Below are 24,659 nucleotides of genomic sequence, written 5' to 3' on the forward strand. Positions count from 1 at the left end.
TCATTTGAAAAATCGATCAAATACGTCAAAAGATTCGAGCAATGCTGAAGTACCGCATTTGGTAACTGCAAGAACTGTTAAATATCACAGCCAATAGACTAGTGAAAATGAGTAAAATTACTTTTGAAGGAAATATTTTTTAGTGACAATCACTGGAATATTGCAGGTTCACATAAACGATTCATTTTTCGAAGTAGTTAACAACATTTTACAGATTAATCATTTGGTTAACTGTACAATATGTTTTTTTGATTTCATACCAAAGCAGCAGGGTATTCCCTGCTTTAATATTATGAATTATGTCGTATGACTAATCAGAATACACTGTTACTGTAGGAAAGGACGATGTTTTGTCGTACAAATGTGCTTTAGCAATACTAGTATATCTAGCTATTGTAGCTACCTTGCCGCAACGAACACAGTATAGTACACAGTGGTAAGCAGTTACATTAACCTGTAGGATGGTATCAGAACCGGAGGACAAAATTGTCTCAGCCTGATCTTCTCAGTTTTCGGACAGAATTACGATTGTCACTGGTTATTCCGACCGCAAAGCCTCTGAAGAAGACAGCCGTTTTTGCTGCTGCTCCTGTGTGGTCTTTAGCCCAAAAACCGGTTTGATGCAGCTCTACGCACTATTTTATCCAGTGCAAGTCTCGGAATAGCTACTGCGTAGACTGAGATTAAAGAAACAAAATTCAAAAGCTTCTATTCCCACCTTCTTTGAATTGTTTATCCTCCATTTTTCGCTTGTGTACAAGACTACAAGCCAGACAAATAAGTTCAAGGAAGACTTCTGAAAGCATGAAGCAGTTTCCGACGTTAACAAATTTCTCTCTGTCATAAATTCTTTAATTTCTGTTTCCTATCTACATTTACATCCTCTCTACTTCGGTTATTTTGCGACCTAAATAAACTTATGTGCCTCGTTTCATAACTTAATTCCGTCATTATGGCTTGATTTAATTCGACCACATTTCGTTACCCCTGTTTTATTTTTGTTGATGCTCATTTTGTAATCTCTTTTCAAGACACAGTCCATTCCGTTCAGCTGTTCTTCCTAATCTTTTGCCGACTTCGACACAATCACTGTCATTTGCAGACCTCAGTTTTTGTTTCTTCTCCGTGAACTTTCATTCCCTTTTCAAATTTCTAGATGGCATCTATATGCTTCGAGTTAAAAGTTTTCCTAGTCATCTTTTCTCTCCTGCAGATATTACCTCCGGATTTTCCCATCCGCTGAATCATTATCCCATTCACCTTTCTCAGAAGCCAACAGGCTGAACTGACCCCCTCCCCCTCAGTAACACTGCTGTACAATCGTTGGAGACATCCAAGCTTAGGGCACGACGGAGTCATAATAAAAATTAAAAATAAAATAAAAAATCGCCCAGTGAGATACATAAAATTCTCACAGCAGTAGCAGATACATCATCCATCATCCTGTTTGTGTCTCCTCTTTAAAAGGTGTTGTACACAGGTGTTTCTTTCAGCAATGTGTGAAGTTGAGCCATATGTTTAGGTCAATATGGCCTGAAGCGAAAACCCTCCAATAACTCTATCATCAATTCCTTGTTAGTTAATATTCTTTCGTAATTTTCCGGAATATACAGGGTGTTACAAAAATGTACGGCCAAACTTTCAGGAAACATTCCTCACACACAAAGAAAGAAAATATATTATGTGTACATGTGTCCAGAAACGCTTACTTTCCATGTTAGAGCTCATTTTATTACTTCTCTTCAAATCACTTTAATCATGGAATGGAAACACACAGCAACAGAACGTACCAGCGTGACTTCAAACACTTTGTTACAGGAAATGTTCAAAATGTCCTCCGTTAGCGAGGATACATGCATCCACCCTCCGTCGCATGAAATCCCTGATGCGCTGATGCAGCCCTGGAGAATGGCGTATTGTATCACAGCCGTTCGCAATACGAGCACGAAGAGTCTCGCCATTTGGTACCGGGGTTTCGTAAACAAGAGCTTTCAAATGCCCCCATAAATGGAAGTCAAGAGGGTTGAGGTCAAGAGAGCGTGGAGGCCATGGAATTGGTCCGCCTCTACCAATCCATCGGTCACGGAATCTGTTGTTGAGAGGCGTACGAATACTTCGACTGAAATGTGCAGGAGCTCCATCGTGCATGAACCACATGTTGTGTCGTACTTGTAAAGGCACATGATCTAGCAGCACAGGTAGAGTATCCCGTATGAAATCATAACGTACTCCATTGAGCGTAGGTGGAAGATCATGGGGCCCAATCAAGACATCACCAACAATGCCTGCCCACACGTTCACAGAAAATCTGTGTTGATGACGTGATTGCACAATTGCGTGCGGATTCTCTTCAGCCCACACATGTTGATTGTGAATCGAGGAAGTACAGTACATACTGACGAAACTAAAATGAGCTTTAACATGGAAATTAAGCTTATCCGTACACATGTCCACATAACATCTTTTCTTTATTTGTGTGTGAGGAATGTTTCCTGAAAGTTTGGCCGTACCTTTTTGTGACACCCTGTATACTACGCTGGTAGGCAATCTGTGGTGGCTTCACAAACTGCAAATGTTTCCCAGAAAAACAGATCTCGATTGTTCCAGCACTGTCAATCACATTGGAATGTAAGTATAATACTTTACAGATTCTTTCGTAATAGCGGCGCAGTGTTTATAGTCTGTGTACCACAATGAGTATTCACAGGTTCGTAGATTCTAACAGCGGTGGAGATAACACATCCAAAAAAATACATTCTTTTACCGGGAATAACAAGCAAAGCAACACACACACACACACACACACACACACACACACACACTGTGCCTACAGTCATTCCAATATTTTCTGTTTACCTTTATGGTAATTACGTGATTCCGTAATACAGTTAACATCTCTCACATTTTCTCGGGGTCATTGATTAAGGGTCTGCTTCCAATCGTGTTCCCGAGTCGCTGTCTCTATTTTATGCCACAGAAGATCCCAGCTGGCGATATTTCATTGTTTAAAGATTTTATATGTGCTCAATAAATATATGAATAGCTGACCCAGTGGAGTGGCCCTTTTAAAATACAAATTATGCCCATATATCCCTTTTATACAATGGTAGGCGACAACCCTGGCTTACATTAACTTCTCAAACATTTTAGTAAAAACAAAAGCAATTAAACTGGGAGGTAGTTACTGACGTCTGTGTGGTTACTATTGTTATATAAAGGCCTAACAGAGGCATATTTCAATCTTTCTGGGAAAAGTTGGTTGGTTGATTGATTGATTTGGGGGAGGACACCATACAGCAAGGATATCGGCCCATCGGAGTGGAGAAGCATAGGCAAGGAGATCGGCTGTGCCCTTTCAAAAGAACCATCCCGGCATTTGCCTGAAACGATATAGGTAAATCGTGGAAAACCTACATCAGAATGGCCGGACTCGGGTTTGAACAGACGTCCTCCCGAATGTAAGTCCAGTGGAAATTCCTAAACTAAAGGTGCGTTACATAAGTGCCTGGGAACATAAAATATTTTTAGTCTTATTAGGGATATTGCCTACTCTATATAATCTTTTTGTTTTTTCAGTCATGCTGATATGTCTTATTTCAGATAAAGATGTTAGAGTGAATGTTAGATTTATTTTTACTTCACTAAATCTCCTGTTTATTGCTTCCTCTTTGAGCTAGTTACACGAATTTGTTCACCTATTTGTAAAACGTAACCCTTAAAAAGCTTTGTTCCTCATGAACTACATTTGCAAACTGTATTTATTACACAAAATATACTTAATGAACGAACTGCGCTTAATGAACGAACTATATTTACAAACTGTATTTCACAGTGTTCCCATTCTCTTTAGTAGAAATAATGTCATCTTATGTGGCTTCTTTGCCTGTCTCTCTTTTAACAGTATTCCACATTGATTTTATTTTATTAACTGATCTGTCGATATCAGACAAGATGTGCATCTTTGTGGAGCCTGGTATCTGTATAGTTTCTAGGTTTCCGTAAGGACTTCTCATTATTAGATTTAAATAGTTTTTTAGGGAAACTACATCTACATGGATACTCCGCAAATCACACTCAAGTGCCTAGCAGAGGCTTCATCGAACCATTTTCACAATAATTGCCTATTATTCCAATGTCGCAAGGAAAAGACGAACAGCCATATTTATCCGCGCGAGCTCTGATTTCCCTTATTTCATTATGATAATCGTTTCTCTCTATCTATGTCGGCGTCAACAAAATATTTTTGCATTCGGAGGAAAAAGTTTTTGACTGAAATTTCGTGAGAAGATACCGCCGCAACGAGAAACGCCTTTGTTTTAATGATGTTCAACCCAAAATCCTATGTCATGTCAGTGATACGCTGTCCCCTACGTCGAGATAATACAAAACGTGCTGCTCTTCCTTGAATTTTCTCGCTGCGCTCCGTTACTCCTATCTGGTAAGTATCGAAAACCGCGCAGCAGTAATCCAAAGGACAGACGAGCGTAGTGTAGGCAGTCTCCTTAGTACATCTGTTGTATTTTCTAAGCGTTCTGCCAATAAAATGCGGTCTTTGGTTTGCCATCTCCTCAACATTTTCTATGTTCTCTTACCAAATTAAGTTGTTTGTAATTGTAATTCCTAGGTATTTAGTTGAATTTATGGTGTTTAGATTTGACTGATTTATCGTGTAACCGAAGTTTAACGGATTCCTTTCAGCACTCATGTGAATTACCTCACACTTCTCATTATGTAGAATCTATTTTCAATTTTCGCACGATACAGACATCTTTTCTACATCGTTTTGCAACTTATTTTGATCATCTTATGACTTTACTAGACGATAAACGACAGCTTCATTTGCAGACAACCTAAGACGGCTGTTCAGATTCTCTCTTAAATCGTTTATATAGATAAGAAACAGCAGTGGGCCTATAACACTACCTTGGGGAACGTCAAATGTTACTTCTGTTTTAGCTGGTGACTTTCCGTCAGTTAGTACGAACTGTGACCTCTCACAGGAAATCACGAATCCAGCCGCATAATTGAGACGATATTCCATAAACACGCAACTATTTCCAAAAATGGACACCAGCTCATTAAGAATTACGTTTGATTTACAACTGTCATTAAGTTGATTGTAAACTATTTTTGCGAGTTTCGCAGGAGAGCTTCTGTGAAGTTTGTAAGGTAGGAGACGAGGTCCTGGCAGAAGTAAAGCTGTGAGGATGGGGCGTGCGTCGTGCTTGGATAGCTCAGTTGCTCGCCGGCACAGCAGCCAGCATGCTCTGTCAGAGGATTAACCGCCCTGCATAATAACAAAAAAATGATTTAATGGAACGACGATAAACTTGAACAAGCGTTATTGGGCTTCTGCGGCGCACAAATAGAACGAATAATCACGAACAAAACGAGATTTTTTAAAAAAAGTTGGTGCAGCGCTTGCCCTCCAAAGGCAAAGTGCCCGAGTTAGAGTCTCGGTCCGGAACACAGTTCTAATGTGCCAAAAAGTTTAATATATACTGTCGTTGCGGATATGTTCATCATCAGATCTCAATTTAAGACTTGTAAAACAAAATTCAGTGTCGGAATCAAGAAAAAACTACGCTTGGGTCGGACGGCAGTTACGATATAAAATTGAGATATATACTAAGCGACCAAGACGCTTTTACTCACAATATCTCCAAAATGATCTCGGACACATACAGGAAATTTATTTCCTTTATAACATTTTAACAGAGTTAAAACAGTGCACGCCCAAGCAGTGCGGTATGAACTTGCTAGGCGGGCTAGCGTGCTTCTAAGGGGGAGAAAACGAAACTACAGTAATCCGCTCATTTATTAAACTGTGGGTCTTGCGTGCGACATCCTTTGCCTCACGCACAAGACGAGTCATTCGTCTAGTAGCGTACACCTTTCTCCTCACGCGAACGTCTCCCTCGCTCCTTTTCACCACCGGACAGTGCCGATGTTCGTTTTTTGTGAAGTTGCAGCACCTCGTGGTTCTCCTGCTTCCTTTCATTCACGGCAAGAGAGAACGGCGCGCGCCTTACCTTCCTGTTGAATATCTCCGCTCCGCTACCATGGACTACCGCCGCAGCCTCTATTATTTTGCAACAAAGACAAAATGCAAGAAAGAAGCGCAACCGTGTTTACCTCTTTACTTTTTGCAATGCGTGTGGCAGTGTTGATGAAGAGATACAAAGAGTAAGTATTCCGTTCTCTACAAACTTTACCTGCATGCCGGTGAGTACTTTCAAGAACTGGTTCATTTTATTGGGCGGTTGAGAGCGACAGGAAATACGAAATATAGGGACGCTATATCGGTGGCGACAAGATCAGCTTCTAAACCTCGATTTCCTCCAACTAAGGACAATTCCTGCTATCCAATGTTCCAGTTGAAGGTATATCCACAACATCAATATGCACGTACTACCATCGCCGGCCGCTGTGGCCTATCGGTTCTAGGCGCTTCAGTCCGGAACTGTGCTGCTGCTACGGTCTCAGTTTCGAATCCTGCCTCGGGCATGGATGTGTGTGAGGTCCTCAGGCTATTTAGGTTTAAGTAGTTCTGTCTAGGGGACTGATGACCTCAGATGTTAACTCTCATAGTGTTCAGAGCCACTTACTATCATCCAACGCGTTTGCCGTGTTACAGTGAAATAGTGCAAAACATAATTTACATGTGTAGAAAAACAAGTTAATACAATTTCGAGAAAAATTGTATGATTTACTCAAGAGAAAGAGCTTCATAAACTAAGCAAGCCAGTAACGCGATGGTCTACCTCTGGCTCTTACGTAGGCAGTTGCTCGGCTTGACATTATTGACAGAATGAAATGATAATTAAATCAAGACCCTACGCTGCAGACAGGCGTTGATATACATCAACAGGGACAGTCAAAAATGTGTGCCGCGACCGGTACTCGGACCCGGAATCTCCTGCCTACATGCCAGACGCTCGACCCATCTGAGCCACCGAGGACACAAAGGATACTGCGACTGCAGGGACCTATCCTTGCACGCTCCCTGTGAGACCCACATTACCAACGTAATGTCCACACACTACATTCGTTGTGCCCCTGACCATTACACTCAACACTCGCGGCAGAGTGAGAGCCCGTAAGAGTCAGGGCAATACGTGTGTATCCGCACAGGAGGAGGTCAATGGCCGGTTAGCCTTAGCTATACGATAATGGTTTCTGTTCTTTCGGACATGTCCGAAAGAACAGGTACCACCTTCATATATTATTGACAGAGTTTTTGGATGTCCTCTTGAGGTTTATCGTGCCGAATTCAGGTCAATTGGCGAAAATCCCGAGCTGGTTGGAGAGCGCTGTCCGTAATGCCCCAAATGTTCCCAGTTATAGAATCGCCGACCTTGCTGGCCAAGGAAGGGTTGGACAAACAGTAGAAACTCTCGCCGCGCGTCAGCGGGCATTATCTTGCTGAAATGTAAGCCCAGGATGACTTGGCATGGAAGGAACAAAACTGGGCGTACAATATCATCGACGTACCGTTGTGCTGTAAGGGTGCCGCAGATGACAAACGAAGGGATCCTGCTATCTTCCCACACTATCACTCATGGTTGCCAGGCCGTATGGCAGGCAAAAGTCAGGTTGCTATCCCAACGCTCTCCGGGGCGTCCTCAAGGCTCAGTTCGAAGTAGGGCTCATCACTGCAGACAATTCTACTCCAGTCAGCGAGATTCCAGGCTCTTCCTTGGCCAGCGAGGTCGCCGGATCTCTCCCCAATTGAGAACGTTTGGAGCATTACGGAAAAGACTCTCCAACCAGTTCGGGATTTTGATGATCTAACTTCCAATTGGACAGAATTTGGTACGACATCCCTCTGGAGGACATCCCGCAATTCTATAAGTCAGATTGGCCGGATAACTGACTGCATAAGGGTCAGAGGAGGACCAACGTATTATTGACTGGCTCAGTTTGTGAAGCTCTTTCCCTTGAAAAAATCATAATTTTTTTTTCTGAAATTGCGATCATTTGTTTGTCTGTAGATGTTCATCACATCTACAGATTTCCGTCCCATATATATACTCTCCTGGAAATGGAAAAATGAACACATTGACACCGGTGTGTCAGACCCACCATACTTGCTCCGGACACTGCGAGAGGGCTGTACAAGCAATGATCACACGCACGGCACAGTGGACACACCAGGAACCGGGGTGTTGGCCGTCGAATGCCGCTAGCTGCGCAGCATTTGTGCACCGCCGCCGTCACTGTCAGCCAGTTTGCCGTGGCATACGGAGCTCCATCGCAGTCTTTAACACTGGTAGCATGCCGCGACAGCGTGGACGTGAACCGTATGTGCAGTTGACGGACTTTGAGCGAGGGCGTATAGTGGGCATGCGGGAGGCCGGGTGGACGTACCGCCGAATTGCTCAACACGTGGGGCGTGAGGTCTCCACAGTACATCGATGTTGTCGCCAGTGGTCAGCGGAAGGTGCACGTGCCCGTCGCCCTGGGACCAGACCACAGCGACGCACGGATGCACGCCAAGACCGTAGGATCCTACGCAGTGCCGTAGGGGACCGCACCGCCACTTCCCAGCAAATTAGGGACACTGTTGCTCCTGGGGTATCGGCGAGGACCATTCGCAACCGTCTCCATGAAGCTGGGCTACGGTCCCGCACACCGTTAGGCCGTCTTCCGCTCACGCCCCAACATCGTGCAGCCCGCCTCCAGTGGTGTCGCGACAGGCGTGAATGGAGGGACGAATGGAGACGTGTCGTCTTCAGCAATGAGAGTCGCTTCTGCCTTGGTGCCAATGATGGTCGTATGCGTGTTTGGCGCCGTGCAGGTGAGCGCCACAATCAGGACTGCATACGACCGAGGCACACAGGGCCAACACCCGGCATCATGGTGTGGGGAGCGATCTCCTACACTGGCCGTACACCTCTGGTGATCGTCGAGGGGACACTGTATAGGGCACGGCACATCCAAACCGTCATCGAACCCATCGTTCTACCATTCCTAGACCGGCAAGGGAACTTGCTGTTCCAACAGGACAATGCACGTCCGCATGTATCCCGTGCCACCCAACGTGCTCTAGAAGGTGTAAGTCAACTACCCTGGCCAGCAAGATCTCCGGATCTGTCCCCCATTGAGCATGTTTGGGACTGGATGAAGCGTCGTCTCACGCGGTCTGCACGTCCAGCACGAACGCTGCTCCAACTGAGGCGCCAGGTGGAAATGGCATGGCAAGCTGTTCCACAGGACTACATCCAGTATCTCTACGATCGTCTCCATGGGAGAATAGCAGCCTGCATTGCTGCGAAAGGTGGATATACGCTGTACTAGTGCCGACATTGTGCATGCTCTGTTGCCAGTGTCTATGTGCCTGTGGTTCTGTCAGTGTGATCATGTGATGTATCTGACCCCAGGAATGTGTCAATAAAGTTTCCCCTTCCTGGGACAATGAATTCACGGTGTTCTTATTTCAATTTCCAGGAGTGTATATACTAAGAATATAGTAGTGACGTTTGCTTGCACGGTGGACCAGCTCGCTTCCAAAGCTGGACGGACTTGGAAAAAAAGAGCACGTTCCGACTTTAGTCCTGCGGTGTAGATGGTTCAAATGCTTCTGAGCACTACGGGACTTAACATCTGTGGTCATCAGTCCCCTAGAACTTAGAACTACTTAAACCTAACTAACCTCAGGATATCACACACATCCATGCCCGAGGCAGAATTCGAATCTGCGACCGTAGCGGCTTCACGGTTCCAAACTGAAGCGCCTAGAACCGCACGGCCACACCAGCCGGCACGGTGTAGATCTCAGTGGTTCATACAGATATTTGTGGCAGTATGATAAGTGCTGTGACAACTGACGGTATGCAGGGTATAGTGAGTCGAATAACGACACATTTTTCCAGATATTATTTTTGTCACCTATTTAATACATTACAGCGATCCTGCCAAGTTGTCAGGATATAATAAGATGGGTAGCCCTCCAGAAGGTACGATTATTACGTTTTTACCCGGTGTACTGACATATATCGACTTAGAACTAAACTGATACCGATATTATCCGAAAACGTCGGCCACAGAATTTTCTCTGCATGGCTCCACTTTTCTGAATGAATCTGCTGCTACCTCTTTAGTATAGCTAAAGAGTTCAAATGTATTTGCGCGCACATATTAGCGCCCTTTTAGAGGAGGGTCTTTTTTCTACCGGGCGGCAGTGCCACACAGTAAAAATGCGTCATTCATTATTGAATTTATCTCATGGACTTTCATGTGCACAAAAATGTCATTAGGGTTTTGTATAGAATCCCTAACGAGCTATATGGAATTTTCATCATAATTGTTTTGCAAATTGGCAAATAAATTTTTTTGAAGATTAAAATTTCTCCGAATAGCTTTTTCGCGAAATGCTGCAGAACTAGTACAGAGAACTGTAAAACTACAGAGAACTATAGAACTAAAATGTATCTGTCAAGGACTCTGAAAAAATGTTTCTCGAAAGTCTGGTCCTAACAAGGTCATACTCAATACATTCTGCAGTTATGCCCAATGCCATCAGTCAATATAATTTTGATGCGCGAATTCCCACAGTCGAAGCTCCTCCGTTGCCCATTGGTCGGCTCTCTCTAGATGTGCAGGAAGCTTGTAATAAAAATACGCGGCGTTACCACGAAGATCTTACACACAAGCATTCTCGTGAGAAAACGATGCACGTCGTGTTCCATTGGCTTCTGGCGTCTTCGGATCCATACATCTCGAGAGGCCAGAAGACAGCAACTGAAGAAGATAAAGGATCTGCTCTTGGAACCATGGCCCAGTGGACAACCCAACAGCGACCCTTCTGAAAGCAAGCGAGGAACGTGACAATGATTTCGACTGAAAAATGTGAAATACAGAATAAAATACTTCAGTTCGGAAATTTCAACTTCTGATTCGTGACCTCACAATTTATTCTCGAAGTTTTACTTGAATCCGGTAGAGCTATTATGTGTGATCTGCCAAATTAGATCCGCCGTTTTGAATTTTGTAGTTCCAACATCGGATTCCAAATTAGCAATAACATCTATTTTTCTATTATGTACAGGTTTTAAAACGAGTTGCCCCACTTTGCGCTATTTGGATGGCACTTATCGCTAAAACAACCGTTTTTCGGTTATATCAGAGTTTATTTTCAACGTCTTTAACCGGACTGTTAAAACTGCTCAAAATAACTTAATTCTAAAGTAAACGATCTTCGGTCTTCTTCCTATTATTTCCTGTAATAAACGCAGAAATCGCACCAAGACTGAAACATTTTCACACCCTCAGATTCATGACACGTCGCATCAAAATATTAAATAGGCAAATAAAAAAATGGTACATACACCGTTAGCTGCTTTTCCCAGAAAGTGATAAGTCGTTGATTATTTGGAAAAACCACTGGCATTCTTCTACTGATTGTAATATTAGAAACTCTGCTCAATAATCATGATGCAATCTGGGATCATAGCTCTGTTTGGACTTTACGAATAGTCAGTGCTAAAGGAAGAAACTGAAGTTGAAAAACTATTTTCCATGTTAATTTGTCAATTTTCAACGACAAAAAAGCATATAAAGGCATGTTGCGGCTACACAGACATCAGATCAGTTGCTTTCTATTTTTATTGTAAACTATCAGTGAACTGTAAGGTTTTTAGTTTTCTCCTTACATTATGTCGAAAGTGTGTTGTGCTTCCTACCGTTTTTAATTTTTTAAAACAAATGGAACATTGTGCTTCATCAACACTGCTCTTCGTAAAATACTTCGAGACTAGGATGGTGCAATTCTGTCCGACGACGACAGCAAGAGACCAAGTCTCGTGCACTCCATGTGCACAGGTGCCACAAATAGGCCAAACCACATGGCTATTGTCTCATCAGTGCTGCACCAATTCTTATGCCATTTGTTTGTTCCACATTCCTATCGCCATTGTTATTATATCATCTCTGATCGCTTTTATTATTTTCTCGGTGGTTCCCAACCTGGGGGAATCGACTTCTGAGGGGTAAAATGAACTAAGCGATTTTATTCTGTCTGTCACAAAACTTAATTACTTTCAAAAGATCGTCACTATTATCACAATTCTGTAAGACTCTAACATTGATTACAAAAGTTATCAATAATTACTTTTTCTCAATTAGTAGCATTAATCCTGTAGAGGTTACAGGTTTCTCACATAGTCCACCCACTACACATATACGTTGTGCTTTTCCCATACATGACAGACATACACAGAAAATGTGATAAATATCTCAAGAAAATGTCTTCTCCAAGTTGTCCAAATAATACCTGCAGTTGTAGATAAATTGCATCTACATCTACATCCATACTCCCAAAGCCACCTGACGGTGTGTAGCGGAGGGTACCTTGAGTACCCCTATCGGTTCTTCCTTCTATTCCAGTCTCGTATTGTTCGTGGAAAGAAAGATTGTCGTTATGCCTCTGTGTGCGCTATAATCTCTCTGATTTTATCCTCATGATCTCTTCGCGATTTATACGTAGGAGGGAGCAATATACTGCTTGAATCCTATGTGAAGGTATGCAAGGAAACTTCAACAAAAGCCCGTACCGACCTACTGAGCGTCTCTCCTGCAGAGTCTTCCACCGGAGGTTATCTGTCATCTCCGTAACGCTTTCGCGATTACTAAATGATCCTGTAACGAAGCGCGCTGCTCTCCCTTGGATCTTCTCTCTCTCTTCTATCAACCCTATCTGGTACGGATCCTACACTGGTGAGCAATATTCAATCAGTGCGCGAACAAGTGTACTGTAACCTACTTCCTTCGTTTTCGGATTGCATTTCCTTAGGATTCTTCCAATTAATCTGTCTGGCATCCGCTTTACCGACGATCAACTTTATATGACCATTCCATTTTAAATCACTCCTAATGCGTACTCCCCAGATAATTCATGGAATTAACTGCTTCCAGTTGCTGACCTGCTATATTGTAGTTAAATGATATGGGATCTTTCTTTCTATGTATTTGCAGCACATTGCACTTGTCTACATTGAGATTCAATTGCCATTCCCTGCACCATGCGTCAATTCGTTGCAGATCCTCCTGCATTTCAGTGCAATTTTTCATTATTACAACCTCTAAATATGCTACAGCATCATCTGCAAAAAGCCTCAGTGAACTTTCCGATGTCATCCACCAGGTCATTTATGTATATTGTGAATAGCAACGGTCCTATGACACTCCTCTGCGGCACACCTGAAATCATTCTTTCTTACTCGCTTCGAAAAAGATAAGTAAATTAATTGACAGCGCAAGACAGCAGTAGCTACATAAGGCTGTACGCATTATTATTATTAAGCTGGTTAGACACAAAGCATTAGCAGCCTGATGTCGTCTAATTTGTGCCAGTTCAGAAGTAAGGAGTCCAGCAATCACGTGGTTCACAAACATTAAGTATGGTGCACAAATCTGAACTTGCTTTGTCTACCCTCACTGAGGATAGTCAGCTTTCTTACCTGAGAAGGAGTTGTGGGTAGCACTAGAGATGCACCGAAAATTGCTCCATCGTTCATTCTAAAACACACACACTAAATATCATCCACCTTTCACAGTTTTCATCATTTTAAAAACAACTTAAAAAAGTCTTTCATTCTACAGTTTAGTTAGGTGCTAAAGTTGATCATCATTTTGAGGGAGGGGGGGGGGGGCAACAGATAGCTGGGCACAGGGGAGGGGGGAGGGTGCGGGTACTAGCTAATGTCTAGCTGCATTCAGGGGTAATGATCTAACAAAAGTTGCGGACTATTTTTATCTAAGAACGCACTGTTTCACAGCAATGGAAATTTTACGAATAAAAATCAGTCGTTCTTGCAAAAAAATTTACTCATAAACCAAACAGTTTAGCACTGCTGCTGTGGCTAATTGATATTCCATTTCGTCTACATTGGTACTCTGCAAATCACATTTAAGTGTCTGACAGAGAGGTCATCGAACCACCTTCACAATTCTCTGCTGTTCCAATCTCGTATAGGGCCCGCAAAGAATGAACACCTATATCTGATTTCCCTTATTTTATCGTGGTGATCGTTCCTCCTTATGTAGGTCGGTGTCAACAAAATATTTTCACGTTCGGAGGAGATAGTTGGTGATTGGAATTTCGTGAGAAGATTCCGTCGCAACGAAAAACGCCTTTCTTTTAATGGATTCCAGCCCAAATCCTGTATCATTTCTGTGACACTCCCATATTTCGCGATAATACAAAACGTGCTGCCATTCTTTGAACTTTTTCGATGTTCTCCGTCGATTGTATCTGGTAAGGATCCCACACAGCGCAGCAGTATGCTAAAAGAGGACGGACAAACGTAGTATAGGCAGTCTCCTTAGTAGGTCTGTTACCTTTTCTAAGTGTCCTGCCAATAAAACGTAGCCTTTGGTTAACCTTCCCCACAACACTTTCTGTGTGTTCTTTCCAATTTAAGTAATACCTTGGTATTTAGTTGAATTTACGGCTTTTAAATTAGACTGATTTATCGTGTAACCGAAGTTTGAGTTCCTTTTAGCACTCATGTGGATGACCTCATACTTTTCTTTATTTAGGGTCAACTGCCACTTTTCGCACCATTCAGATATTTTTTCCTAAATCTTTTTTACCCCTTATTAGTTAAAATTAAAAACCTCTTTGTGGTGTGCGTACTGTAAGACCTTTGGTACACACATCAGATTATTTGACTTGTCGCTCTAACCAAGTAGGCGAGTGTCAGCAATATGTCTCGTGGTCTTATCGTGGCGTGTTTATCTTCTGCCGTTAGGTCAGACGATAGAAATGCCACTTGCATGCTTAGAGAAGCAGATAGACGGTGACCAACTTTAAACAGAACTTGATTAATTTTCACACACATTTATTAAAATAATAAAAAGGATAGACATTACATAACTTGATTCTGGATGCTGTTTACAATTGACAATCTGAAGTTCTTTTGGGCTTGGTATCTTAATCTTATTCTCACATATCTCTGATACTTGACAAAGAGTCAGTACATTTATCTGCAGGGCTATGTACAGGAATACGATAATCTTATTAGGCGCAGACTGAAACTTGACTATAGACTGGTACAGACAAATGCTGACTAATGCAGAAAAATGCAGTCTGACTAAAAGGAGGTCTGTACACTCGTTATAATACCTCGAGCGTTCACTGTGCGAGTGTGATCCGCGAGGAGAAAATGTTCTACGTTAGCAGCAATCTCATTGGCTGCGTTACATATTAATATACATATCGGCGGAAGCAGAATTTGGTCCGTCTCTAAGGCAGCGCCATCTCGTAGTGCGGAGACGGCGGAGACAAGACAAATGCCGAAAAATACCTGTTATTCAGAGAGTTTTAACCGGTCAGTTTCTCCCATCCCCAACGTGCGCCGCACCGTTTCGCGTGAGCTTCTTGAGAAATGCACCTAGAAGCTCCAGGAATTCTCTATGTGCACGAATCGCCACGACGCTCGCCGTGCTATCCCTATCCCTGCCCAACACGTGCGCCGGTGTAGAGACGCGCCAGAGTGCGCATGCGCGGAGCACGCGGCACGCGGCGGCCACACGGCAGCCACGAGTCGCCCAGCGGCTAGTCCGCCGTCACCCGCCTCGCCACACATGAAGCGCGGAGCCGAGCCAAGGCGGCTACCGGGCGACGCGGAGGCCTCTGCCAGGGTGACCGGCCGGTGTCGAGTCTCGCTATGGCGTCGCGCAGCCGGGTGGGTGACCTGTTCTACCGGCACGCGGGTTCGCTCCCCGGCCTGGGCAGCCTGCGCTCGTTCTCGCTGGACTCTTGGTGGGGGATGCCGGATCCAGCGCCGGTGCAGATGACCGCCAGGCGCAACTCGTGGCTCAGCTGGGACGCCGTCAGCCGGTCACTGGACCTCGTCATCTCCTTCATAGAGTACTACACCGCCAGGTAACGAAAAAAATGTTCACATGTGTGTGAAATCTTAAGGGACTTAACTGCTAAGATCATCAGTTCCTAAGCTGACACACTACTTAACCTAAATTATCCTAAGGACAAACACACACACCCATATCCGAGGGAGGACTCGCACCTCCGCCGGGATCAGCCGCACAGTCCATGACTGCATCGCCTAGACCGCTCGGATAATCCCGCGCGGCGCCAGGTAACGGCCGCCTAGCCTCCAGACAGCCGTCCGCTGCTTCCTCCGAGGCTGCAGCTCAAAAAAAAAAAAAAAAAAAAGAATAATTGCAGGGAAATTTCGCTTTAAGAGAGTACAACAGGGTACAAATTTTTTTAGTCTAATGCTCTTATTGGCTTAAAATGCTCCTTAGAGAGTCTATTTTTTAAGATTCATTCGTATAGAGTGCACCATGAATGTTAAAATCTGTTAAAACCGGGATTTAGTGATGAAGATCTGGTACATCCAAGCGCTAGAATCCAACAGAGTCGGCAGGTGATATTTTCAGTAGCGATTCACGAAAAGAACGCCTTCTTTCCTCCAGAGACTACCACCCGAGTTCCTGAAGCATTTCCGTAACACTCGCGTGTTGATCAAACCTACCAGTAACAAATCTAGTAGACCGCCTCTGAATTGCTTGTACGTCCTCCCTCAATGCGACCTGATAGGGATCCCAAATGCTCGAGCAGTACTCAAGAATAGGTCGTATTAGAAGACGACTATCTGCCTTCCGCATAACTGCCATTACATGCTTGTTCCACTTCATATCGCTCTGCAATGTTACGCCCAAATATTTAGTCGACGTGACTGTGTCAAGCGCTACACTACTAATGGAGTATTCAAACATTACGGGATTCTTTTGCCTATTATTCTGCATTAATTTACATTTATCTATATTTAGAGTTAGCTGTCATCAACTAATACCAGTATTGCTGACCCTTGCTTAGATCCAAGCGAGGTAGATTCTTCCTACACGTCGGTCAGGGGCCTGACGATGGTGTAGTATAACGCTGAAACTGGTTGCCAAATAAAATAATGTTAGAAATTTGACGCCGGCCGCTATGGCCGAGCGGTTCTATGCGCTTCAGTCTGGAACCACACTGCTGCTACGGTCGCAAGTTCGAATCCGGCCTCGGTAATGGATCTGTTTGATGTCTTTAGGTTGGTTAGGTTTAAGTAGTTCTAAGTCTAGGACCATGAGCGATCTGAACTGTTTAAAATGGCTGAAAGGTGTTCAATTTGACATGCCCCATCGCCCAGAAAATAGCGTCTCCCACCAAATATGACAGCTTGTGCGATATTTCGCCTGATTTCATGCAGCCCATACAGGGATTTCCTTCATGACAAACCTCGGTCGCACATCGCAGGGGCAATGAGCACGCTTGTGCAGCGTTTTTGATCGGAAGTGTCTGATCATCCACCATACGGCCCGGACTTGGCGGTATTTCATGCCTGATTTTTGAAACTTCCTGGCAGATTAAAACTGTGTGCTGGACCGAGACTCGAACTCGGGACATTTGCCTTCTGCAGGCAAGTGATCTACCAACTGAGCTACCCAAGCACGACTCACGCCCTGTACGTAATGAATTTCATTTCTTTCATTATTTTGTGAGGGATGTCAGCGAGAAAAGACTTTGAAATTGTGTGTTAAGTGTATCGGAAGTCGCTAAGTGAGCTCATTCTCAAATATTGGATAAGTTTAATTCTGGGTAATTTGTGCACCGTGACTTACACTGCCTGAACACTTATATGCAGTTTCTAACTTTCATCTTGCGCTAAGCCTTCAACGAAAAATTATACGACTTAACCAGTAGATTATGACACCATTTTACACTTTGAAATTCGGTCAATAATTATATGAAATACTGAACAGGAAATTGTATTGACCCTGGGAGCCTCCAGATAGGTGACCAACAACAGAAACGAACGACCGTTTCAGTCGTTTAGAAACATATATAGCGTTATTCGCACCAATATATGTAGAGAAGGCACTTTCCTAATCGCTACAGGATTATGAATAATTCACACAGCTCATATTCTGTTACCAATAACTCTGTTGATGATTTGACTGCTAAGAATGTACTTAACTTACGTCGTTGTAGAACTGTCAGTAGTCCCTGCGTAAAACTGTTGACAATCTGTATAATACTGTTAGGTCGTGCTTTAACACACCGTGTAATAGGTGTTAACATGACGATCTCTGTATGATCAAATAATTGATGTAATGATCTTCACGTGAAGTACTGCATGCATTGTAACTTATTTCGAAAGGACAACAATGGTATGTTTCATATTAGCAGTACACTCGGTACGACTTTACATGATGTAATGCGTAATGTTGCAACAAAGTAATAACACTGACAATGAAATATGTACATTAACTGAAGAAGTACCTACAAATTGTAATAGTGTGCCCAGAATCAAGCAAAGTAAGTCACATTGCGAAGGTATTATCATTTACACTTTTAATCTCTCAGTCTTTCGACAAGTCTGACGTTGTTCTCCGTGTTTCATTTGCGTTGTTCCCGAAGCTCGCAAGAGCGCCGTAGTAGCAGAGGTGTTCAAAAAATAGTGCAACATTTCTTTTCAGGGAGCAGGTTGGTTTCTTTCGGGATTCCCCTGCACCATTTCCTTCCCCTCTCTTTTAACTAAAATGCTCTATTTTTCAACATAATCTCCATTCAGTGCGGCAATCTTATGTCACTTTACTGGGAGGGCCTGTATATCCACATGGTACCACTGTACTGGTCGACATCGGAGCCACCGTCTTGCTACACCAATAACTTCCCCATCATCCACGTACTGTTTCTCGTGAAGTGCAACCTTCATTGGGCCAGATGGAAGACGGAAGGTGAGAGATGTGGCCTGTAGAGTCGATGAAGAAGACAGGCCAACGAAATTTTGTGGATTCCTCCCGGGTGCGCAGACTCTAGTGAGGCCTTGCGTTGACATGGAGAAGTTGATTTGCATTATTTCTGGCGACGAACACGCTAAAGTCGTTTCTTCCGTTTCCTGAGGTCAGCGTAATACACTTTTGAGTTGATCGTTGCACGCTAAGCGAGGACATCAAACAAAACACTCCTTTGAGAACCCCAGGGGACTCATCGCCATGACTTTAAATTAACGCTTGTTTCATCACCTGTGATGATATACGACAAAATATTGTCAGCATCAGCTTCGTAACGCACAAGCAATTCCGCACAGCTGTTCCTTCCTTGCTCTTTATAGTCTTCTATTAGGAGGCGAGGAACACAGCGGGCATATGCACCTTTCAGTACCCCAACGGGTGGACGAATGAGTGAGCACTACCAACAGAGTCACCCAGTCGAGCAGTGAGGTGTTTGATTGTGATCCGTCGATCACCTCGAACGAGTGTGTCCGCACATTCTAACGTTGCAGTAGTCACAGCTGTGTGCGGCAGGCGAGGACGCTGGATATGGATAGGGTTCAATTACCTTGTTGTCCGCCCCCAGTAGCTGAGTGGTCAGCGCGACACTGTCAATCCTAAGGGCTCGTGTTCGAATTCCGGCTGGGTCGGAGATTTTCTCCGCTCAGGGACTGGATGTTGTGTTGTCCTAATCATCATCATTTCATCCCCATCGACGAGCATGTCGCCGAAGTGGCGTCAAATCGAAAGACTTGCACCAGGCGAGCGGTCTACCCGACGGGAGGCCCTCGTCACACGCCATTTATTTATTTAACGACCTTGTTGCGATTATCACAAGAGGCCTTGCCCAACGACTCACCGTGCTTTTGTTCACTGCCATCTCCCTGAAGACATTCAGCAGTCCTTTGGTTTCCCGCCAAAAGAAACTCAATAACAGCTCTAAGCTTGAAACGCACCTCAGTGACAAACGCCATTTTGGAGGCGATGTACAGTGTCGCCACCTATTGAATCTTCATGATACTATAATGGGAATATTCCTCGATGTCCCACAATAAATTCCGTATTCTTTCAACAGAAACTGGCCGAGAAAAAATGCGTTTTATTGATTATTGAAAGTCCCTCGCATAAACCCTGTGATCAGGATCTGCACAGTGCAGTGAAGGCATGCGGGAGCCACCATCTTGTATAGAGACACAATATGTTTCATAGTCTATATTCACACTCGGCAAATGGTATTTCTCATTGTACCAATTATTCAGGATTACTGCTCGCGCTGTAAACTTGTTCTGTTTCATCAGAATTTCCGTAATACTTTTTTATGACTCAAGCACATCAGCGATTATAAGTGCTGACCTTGTCCTGTTAATCCTTTTTCGCACAGGTCTCACACACTAGGATGCGCCACACAATTACATTTTAATCACTCTTTTGCAGACTGACTGCATTTACTTCACATCTGCCCAGTGAACCGAAGTCTCCCATCTCGTTATCTTCCACATAACCTACAGGGGTGGACAAAAATATGGAAACACAAGAAACATATCACATTATCGTACGGTGTGCGTAAATCGTTGGCATTCAAAACAGCTTCCAATCGTCTCGGAATGAATAAATACAGGGCCTGTATGGTTTTCAGGGGAATCATATCATGTCTCCGGAATATAAAGGCGAGTTCAGCAACCGTGGTGAAGATGGATAGCAACCACGCTCCCTTCTTTCCAAATTAGACCACAAATGATCAATAATATTGAGATCTGAGGACTCTTGCGGCCAAGGGGGAAGCAACAATTCATCCTCATGCTCACGAAACCGTGGCCGAAGTATGAGTGTGAATACAGGCCCTGTAGTCTTGGAACACACCACCACTGGAAAACAAACATTGTACCACTGGATAAACCTCATTAGCCAAAATGGTCACACAATACTTGGCAGTAATGCGACTTTGCAGAGTAACCATGGGGTCCATGGATTAACACCATATATCTGCCTAAATCATCACCGAAATCCCGCCATGTGGCACTCTCTGGACATAAACTCGGCCAGAAGTTGGACACAGTGAACTACAAGATTCATCCACCAAATTACATTCTCCCTTTGCAGCGCAATCGAGGTTTTTAATGATTCTCCACCACCTTTTCCTGTTATGGGCATTTCCTTCACTGGTGAGTGGTTTTGTAATTCCTGCGATTCCCAGCTTATGCAGCTCCTATCGTGTATTTTAGTGCGGACTGGGTTCGCGAATATGACATTCAGTTCTGCGGTTACTTCTGCAGCTGTCGTCTTATTTTTCGTTGTCGTCCTCTTGAATGACCATCAATCACGATCACTTAACGCACACTTCAGTCCGCATTATGACTTAGCAGATTATCTTTTTCCACTTTCCATCTACACTCCTGGAAATTGAAATAAGAACACCGTGAATTCATTGTGCCAGGAAGGGGAAACTTTATTGACACATTCCTGGGGTCAGATACATCACATGATCACACTGACAGAACAACAGGCACATAGACACAGGCAACAGAGCATGCACAATGTCGGCACTAGTACAGTGTATATCCACCTTTCGCAGCAATGCAGGCTGCTATTCTCCCATGGAGACGATCGTAGAGATGCTGTATGTAGTCCTGTGGAATGGCTTGCCATGTCATTTCCACCTGGCTCCTCAGTTGGACCAGCGTTCGTGCTGGACGTGCAGACCGCGTGAGACGACGCTTCATCCAGTCCCAAACATGCTCAATGGGGGACAGATCCGGAGATCTTGCTGGCCAGGGTAGTTGACTTACACCTTCTAGAGCACGTTGGGTGGCACGGGATACATGCGGACGTGCATTGTCCTGTTGGAACAGCAAGTTCCCTTGCCGGTCTAGGAATGGTAGAACGATGGGTTCGATGACGGTTTGGATGTACCATGCACTATTCAGTGTCCCCTCGACGATCACCAGAGGTGTACGGCCAGTGTAGGAGATCGCTCCCTACACCATGATGCCGGGTGTTGGCACTGTGTGCCTCGGTCGTATGCAGTCCTGATTGTGGCGCTCACCTGCACGGCGCCAAACACGCATACGACCATCATTGGCACCAAGGCACAAGCGACTCTCATCGGTGAAGACGACACGTCTCCATTCGTCCCTCCATTCACGCCTGTCGCGACACCACTGGAGGCGGGCTGCACGATGTTGGGGCGTGAGCGGAAGACGGCCTCACGGTGTGCGGGACCGTAGCCCAGCTAAATGGAGACGGTTGCGAATGGTCCTCGCCAATACCCCAGGAGCAACAGTGTCCCTAATTTGCTGGGAAGTGGCGGTGCGGACCCCTACGGCACTGCGTAGGATCCTACGGTCTTGGCGTGCTTCCGTGCGTCACTGCGGTCGGGTCCCAGGTCGACGGGCACGTGCACCTTCCGCCGACCACTGGCGACAACATCGATGTACTGTGGAGACCTCACGCCCCACGTGTTGAGCAATTCGGCGGTACGTCCACCCGGCCTCCCGCATGCCCACTATACGCCCTCGCTCAAAGTCCGTCAGCTGCACATACGGTTCACGTCCACGCTGTCGCGGCATGCTACCAGTGTTAAAGACTTCGATGGAGCTCCGTATGCCACGGCAAACTGGCTGACACTGACGGCGGCGGTGAACAAATGCTGCGCTGCTAGCGCCATTCGACGGCCAACACCGCGGTTCCTGGTGTGTCCGCTGTGCCGTGCCTGTGATCATTGCTTGTACAGCCCTCTCGCAGTGTCCGGAGCAAGTATGGTGGGTCTGACACACCGGTGTCAATGTGTTCTTTTTTCCATTTCCAGGAGTGTATATGCAAAATATCTCAGATACAGTGCCTCTTGAAACACTAAACATTGGTTACGTAAGCAACTACTATACAGGCACCAGTTATTTTCTCACACTGGAATTGGCTTAGCTCCGACATAGTGCTCTCACAAATACACGCAACACTGCCCTGACCACGAGTGACACCTGCAACGTACTGAGGACTTTCCACAAGCAGTGTTGGTGATGGCCGGCCGCGGTGGTCTAGTGGTTCCAGGCGCGCAGTCCAGAACCGCGGAATGCTACGGTCGCAGGTTCGAATCCTGCCTCGGGCATGGATGAGTGTGATGTCCTTAGGTTAGTTAGGTTTATGTAGTTCTAAGTTCTAGGGGACTGACGACCACAGAAGTTTAGTCCCATAGTGCTCAGAGCCATTTGAACTTTTTTTTTTGTTGGTGATGAAATGCAACACTGCAAATTTCATGTTTGTCTAGACTCTTCAAGTTTTTGCATATTTTTGCCAAACCCTTGCAGGTTAACCACTCTAAAAGCGACATGTAGTAGACCCATATGGACCGGGAGTGTGGGAAAGCGATGAAATAGGTTAAGTTGTCCTTGAGTGACGACAGGTAGCTGGGAGTCCCTATCAAATTTGTTTCCAAGACCCATAACTTCTAGTGATAATATTTAATGTTTAAATGATTAAGAAACCAATCTTACAATGCTGAATAATGTACTGATACAGATGTCTATAGAACTAAGGTGTAGAAATTAGCAAAAAAATTCAATCAATGTTACTTGTGATTGGTAAACATAGCAGATCAACCATGAAAGTGCGCCCTGTGCTGGCAGTTGGAAAAATGGTAAAACACTGCCGAAAGGAGTCAAAACCAGCCTTCATACAGGCGACATATGTGCACAGTGCGCTGTTATTTCGTTGAGTTGAACGTGGATTAAAGTTTAGCATATCCTCCAGACACTTTTGTACTCAGTCTAGTACTGCCATCCTGACTGTAAATATGTATAGATCACGAGTGACATATTTCATTTAAGAAAATAAGCCAAAGATTTACCCTGAATAGGGCGACGAATTGAAGTGAAGGAACACGTAAACACAGTGCATTATTTAGTGGACTTTTTGGTACTTGAAAACCTATTATAATGATACTGCGATCGTTACTGTGATTAATGAGTTTAGACTCGCCCTCATTTGTTCGTTTGAATTAATAAATGAGTTATAGTAGACGCGGAAGCATCTCCAGAATGCACTGTCTTTAAATCACGTGTTAGGAACTGCAACCTATGAAGGAGAAGTTCGGTGGGGATATCGAGGTAAGCAAACCTCTACTTCATTATCTGAAGAGGATTAACGTGCAGTTCGTTAGAATTTACCTTTGCGGTTCATGCAAAGTAGACCTTCACTGCTTCCACGATGTGCTACTTAAACACTAACGGTCATAAGCTGCAGTTCTGCCATCCAACCCGCTTGTGTTTATTGGTCTTCCACGTCTATTAATCCCACTTGGTTTTTCCAGATACCGTATGTTGCTAGCACTCTCCGTACTGTGGCCACAGACACGTCAGAACTGGAAACTTAATTACGAAAGTACTTTCTCATGATGTGTAACTGCCAAGTAACATAGCTTTATGAAACTTAGAACAAGAAAACTTAATTGCGAAAGTACTTTCGCGTGATATGTAATTGCCAATTAAAATAGCTCCATGAAACTTGGAACATACTTAGAAGGAACTGCTACAGTATAGATTGAAGGTTTTCACAACCGGATGACATAGCTGCTCGTAAACCTTTCGGGATGTGAGGTCGTGGCCGGCCGCGGTGGCCGAGCGGTTCTAGACGCTTCAGTCCGGAACCGCGCGACTGCTACGGTCCCAGGTTCGAATCTTGCATCGGACATGGATGTATGTGATGTTCTTAGGTTAGTTAGGTTTAAGAAGTTCTAAGTTATAGGGGACTGATGACCTCAGATGTTATGTCCCATAGTACTCAGAGCCATTTGAACCATTTTTTTTTTTTTTTTTTTTTTTTTTTTTGTGAGGTCGTGGTCCAAGAAACTTTTCTGTTCCTGACATTTTGTCCAGGACTGT

The 24,659-nt window shown here is 44.3% G+C and overlaps 1 protein-coding gene across 3 annotated transcripts in view; it reads left to right on the forward strand.

The window, feature by feature from the left end:
* The window catches only part of LOC126283934 (synaptotagmin-7-like), a 451,578-nt gene that overhangs the window by 281,672 nt on the left and 145,247 nt on the right, over positions 1–24,659 (forward strand). Inside the window, exon 1 of one of the 3 annotated variants that reach the window (XM_049982323.1) lies at positions 15,546–15,889. The exons of the other annotated variants lie outside the window; for them this stretch is intronic. Coding sequence (XP_049838280.1) covers positions 15,672–15,889 — 218 coding nt within the window. The 5' untranslated portion in view covers positions 15,546–15,671. Of the gene's footprint in view, positions 1–15,545; positions 15,890–24,659 lie in introns of those variants that run through there. 3 annotated transcript variants of the gene reach the window in all.

The sequence above is a fragment of the Schistocerca gregaria genome, chromosome 8, assembly GCF_023897955.1.
Source record: "Schistocerca gregaria isolate iqSchGreg1 chromosome 8, iqSchGreg1.2, whole genome shotgun sequence".
NCBI classification, from domain to species: Eukaryota; Metazoa; Arthropoda; class Insecta; order Orthoptera; family Acrididae; genus Schistocerca; species Schistocerca gregaria.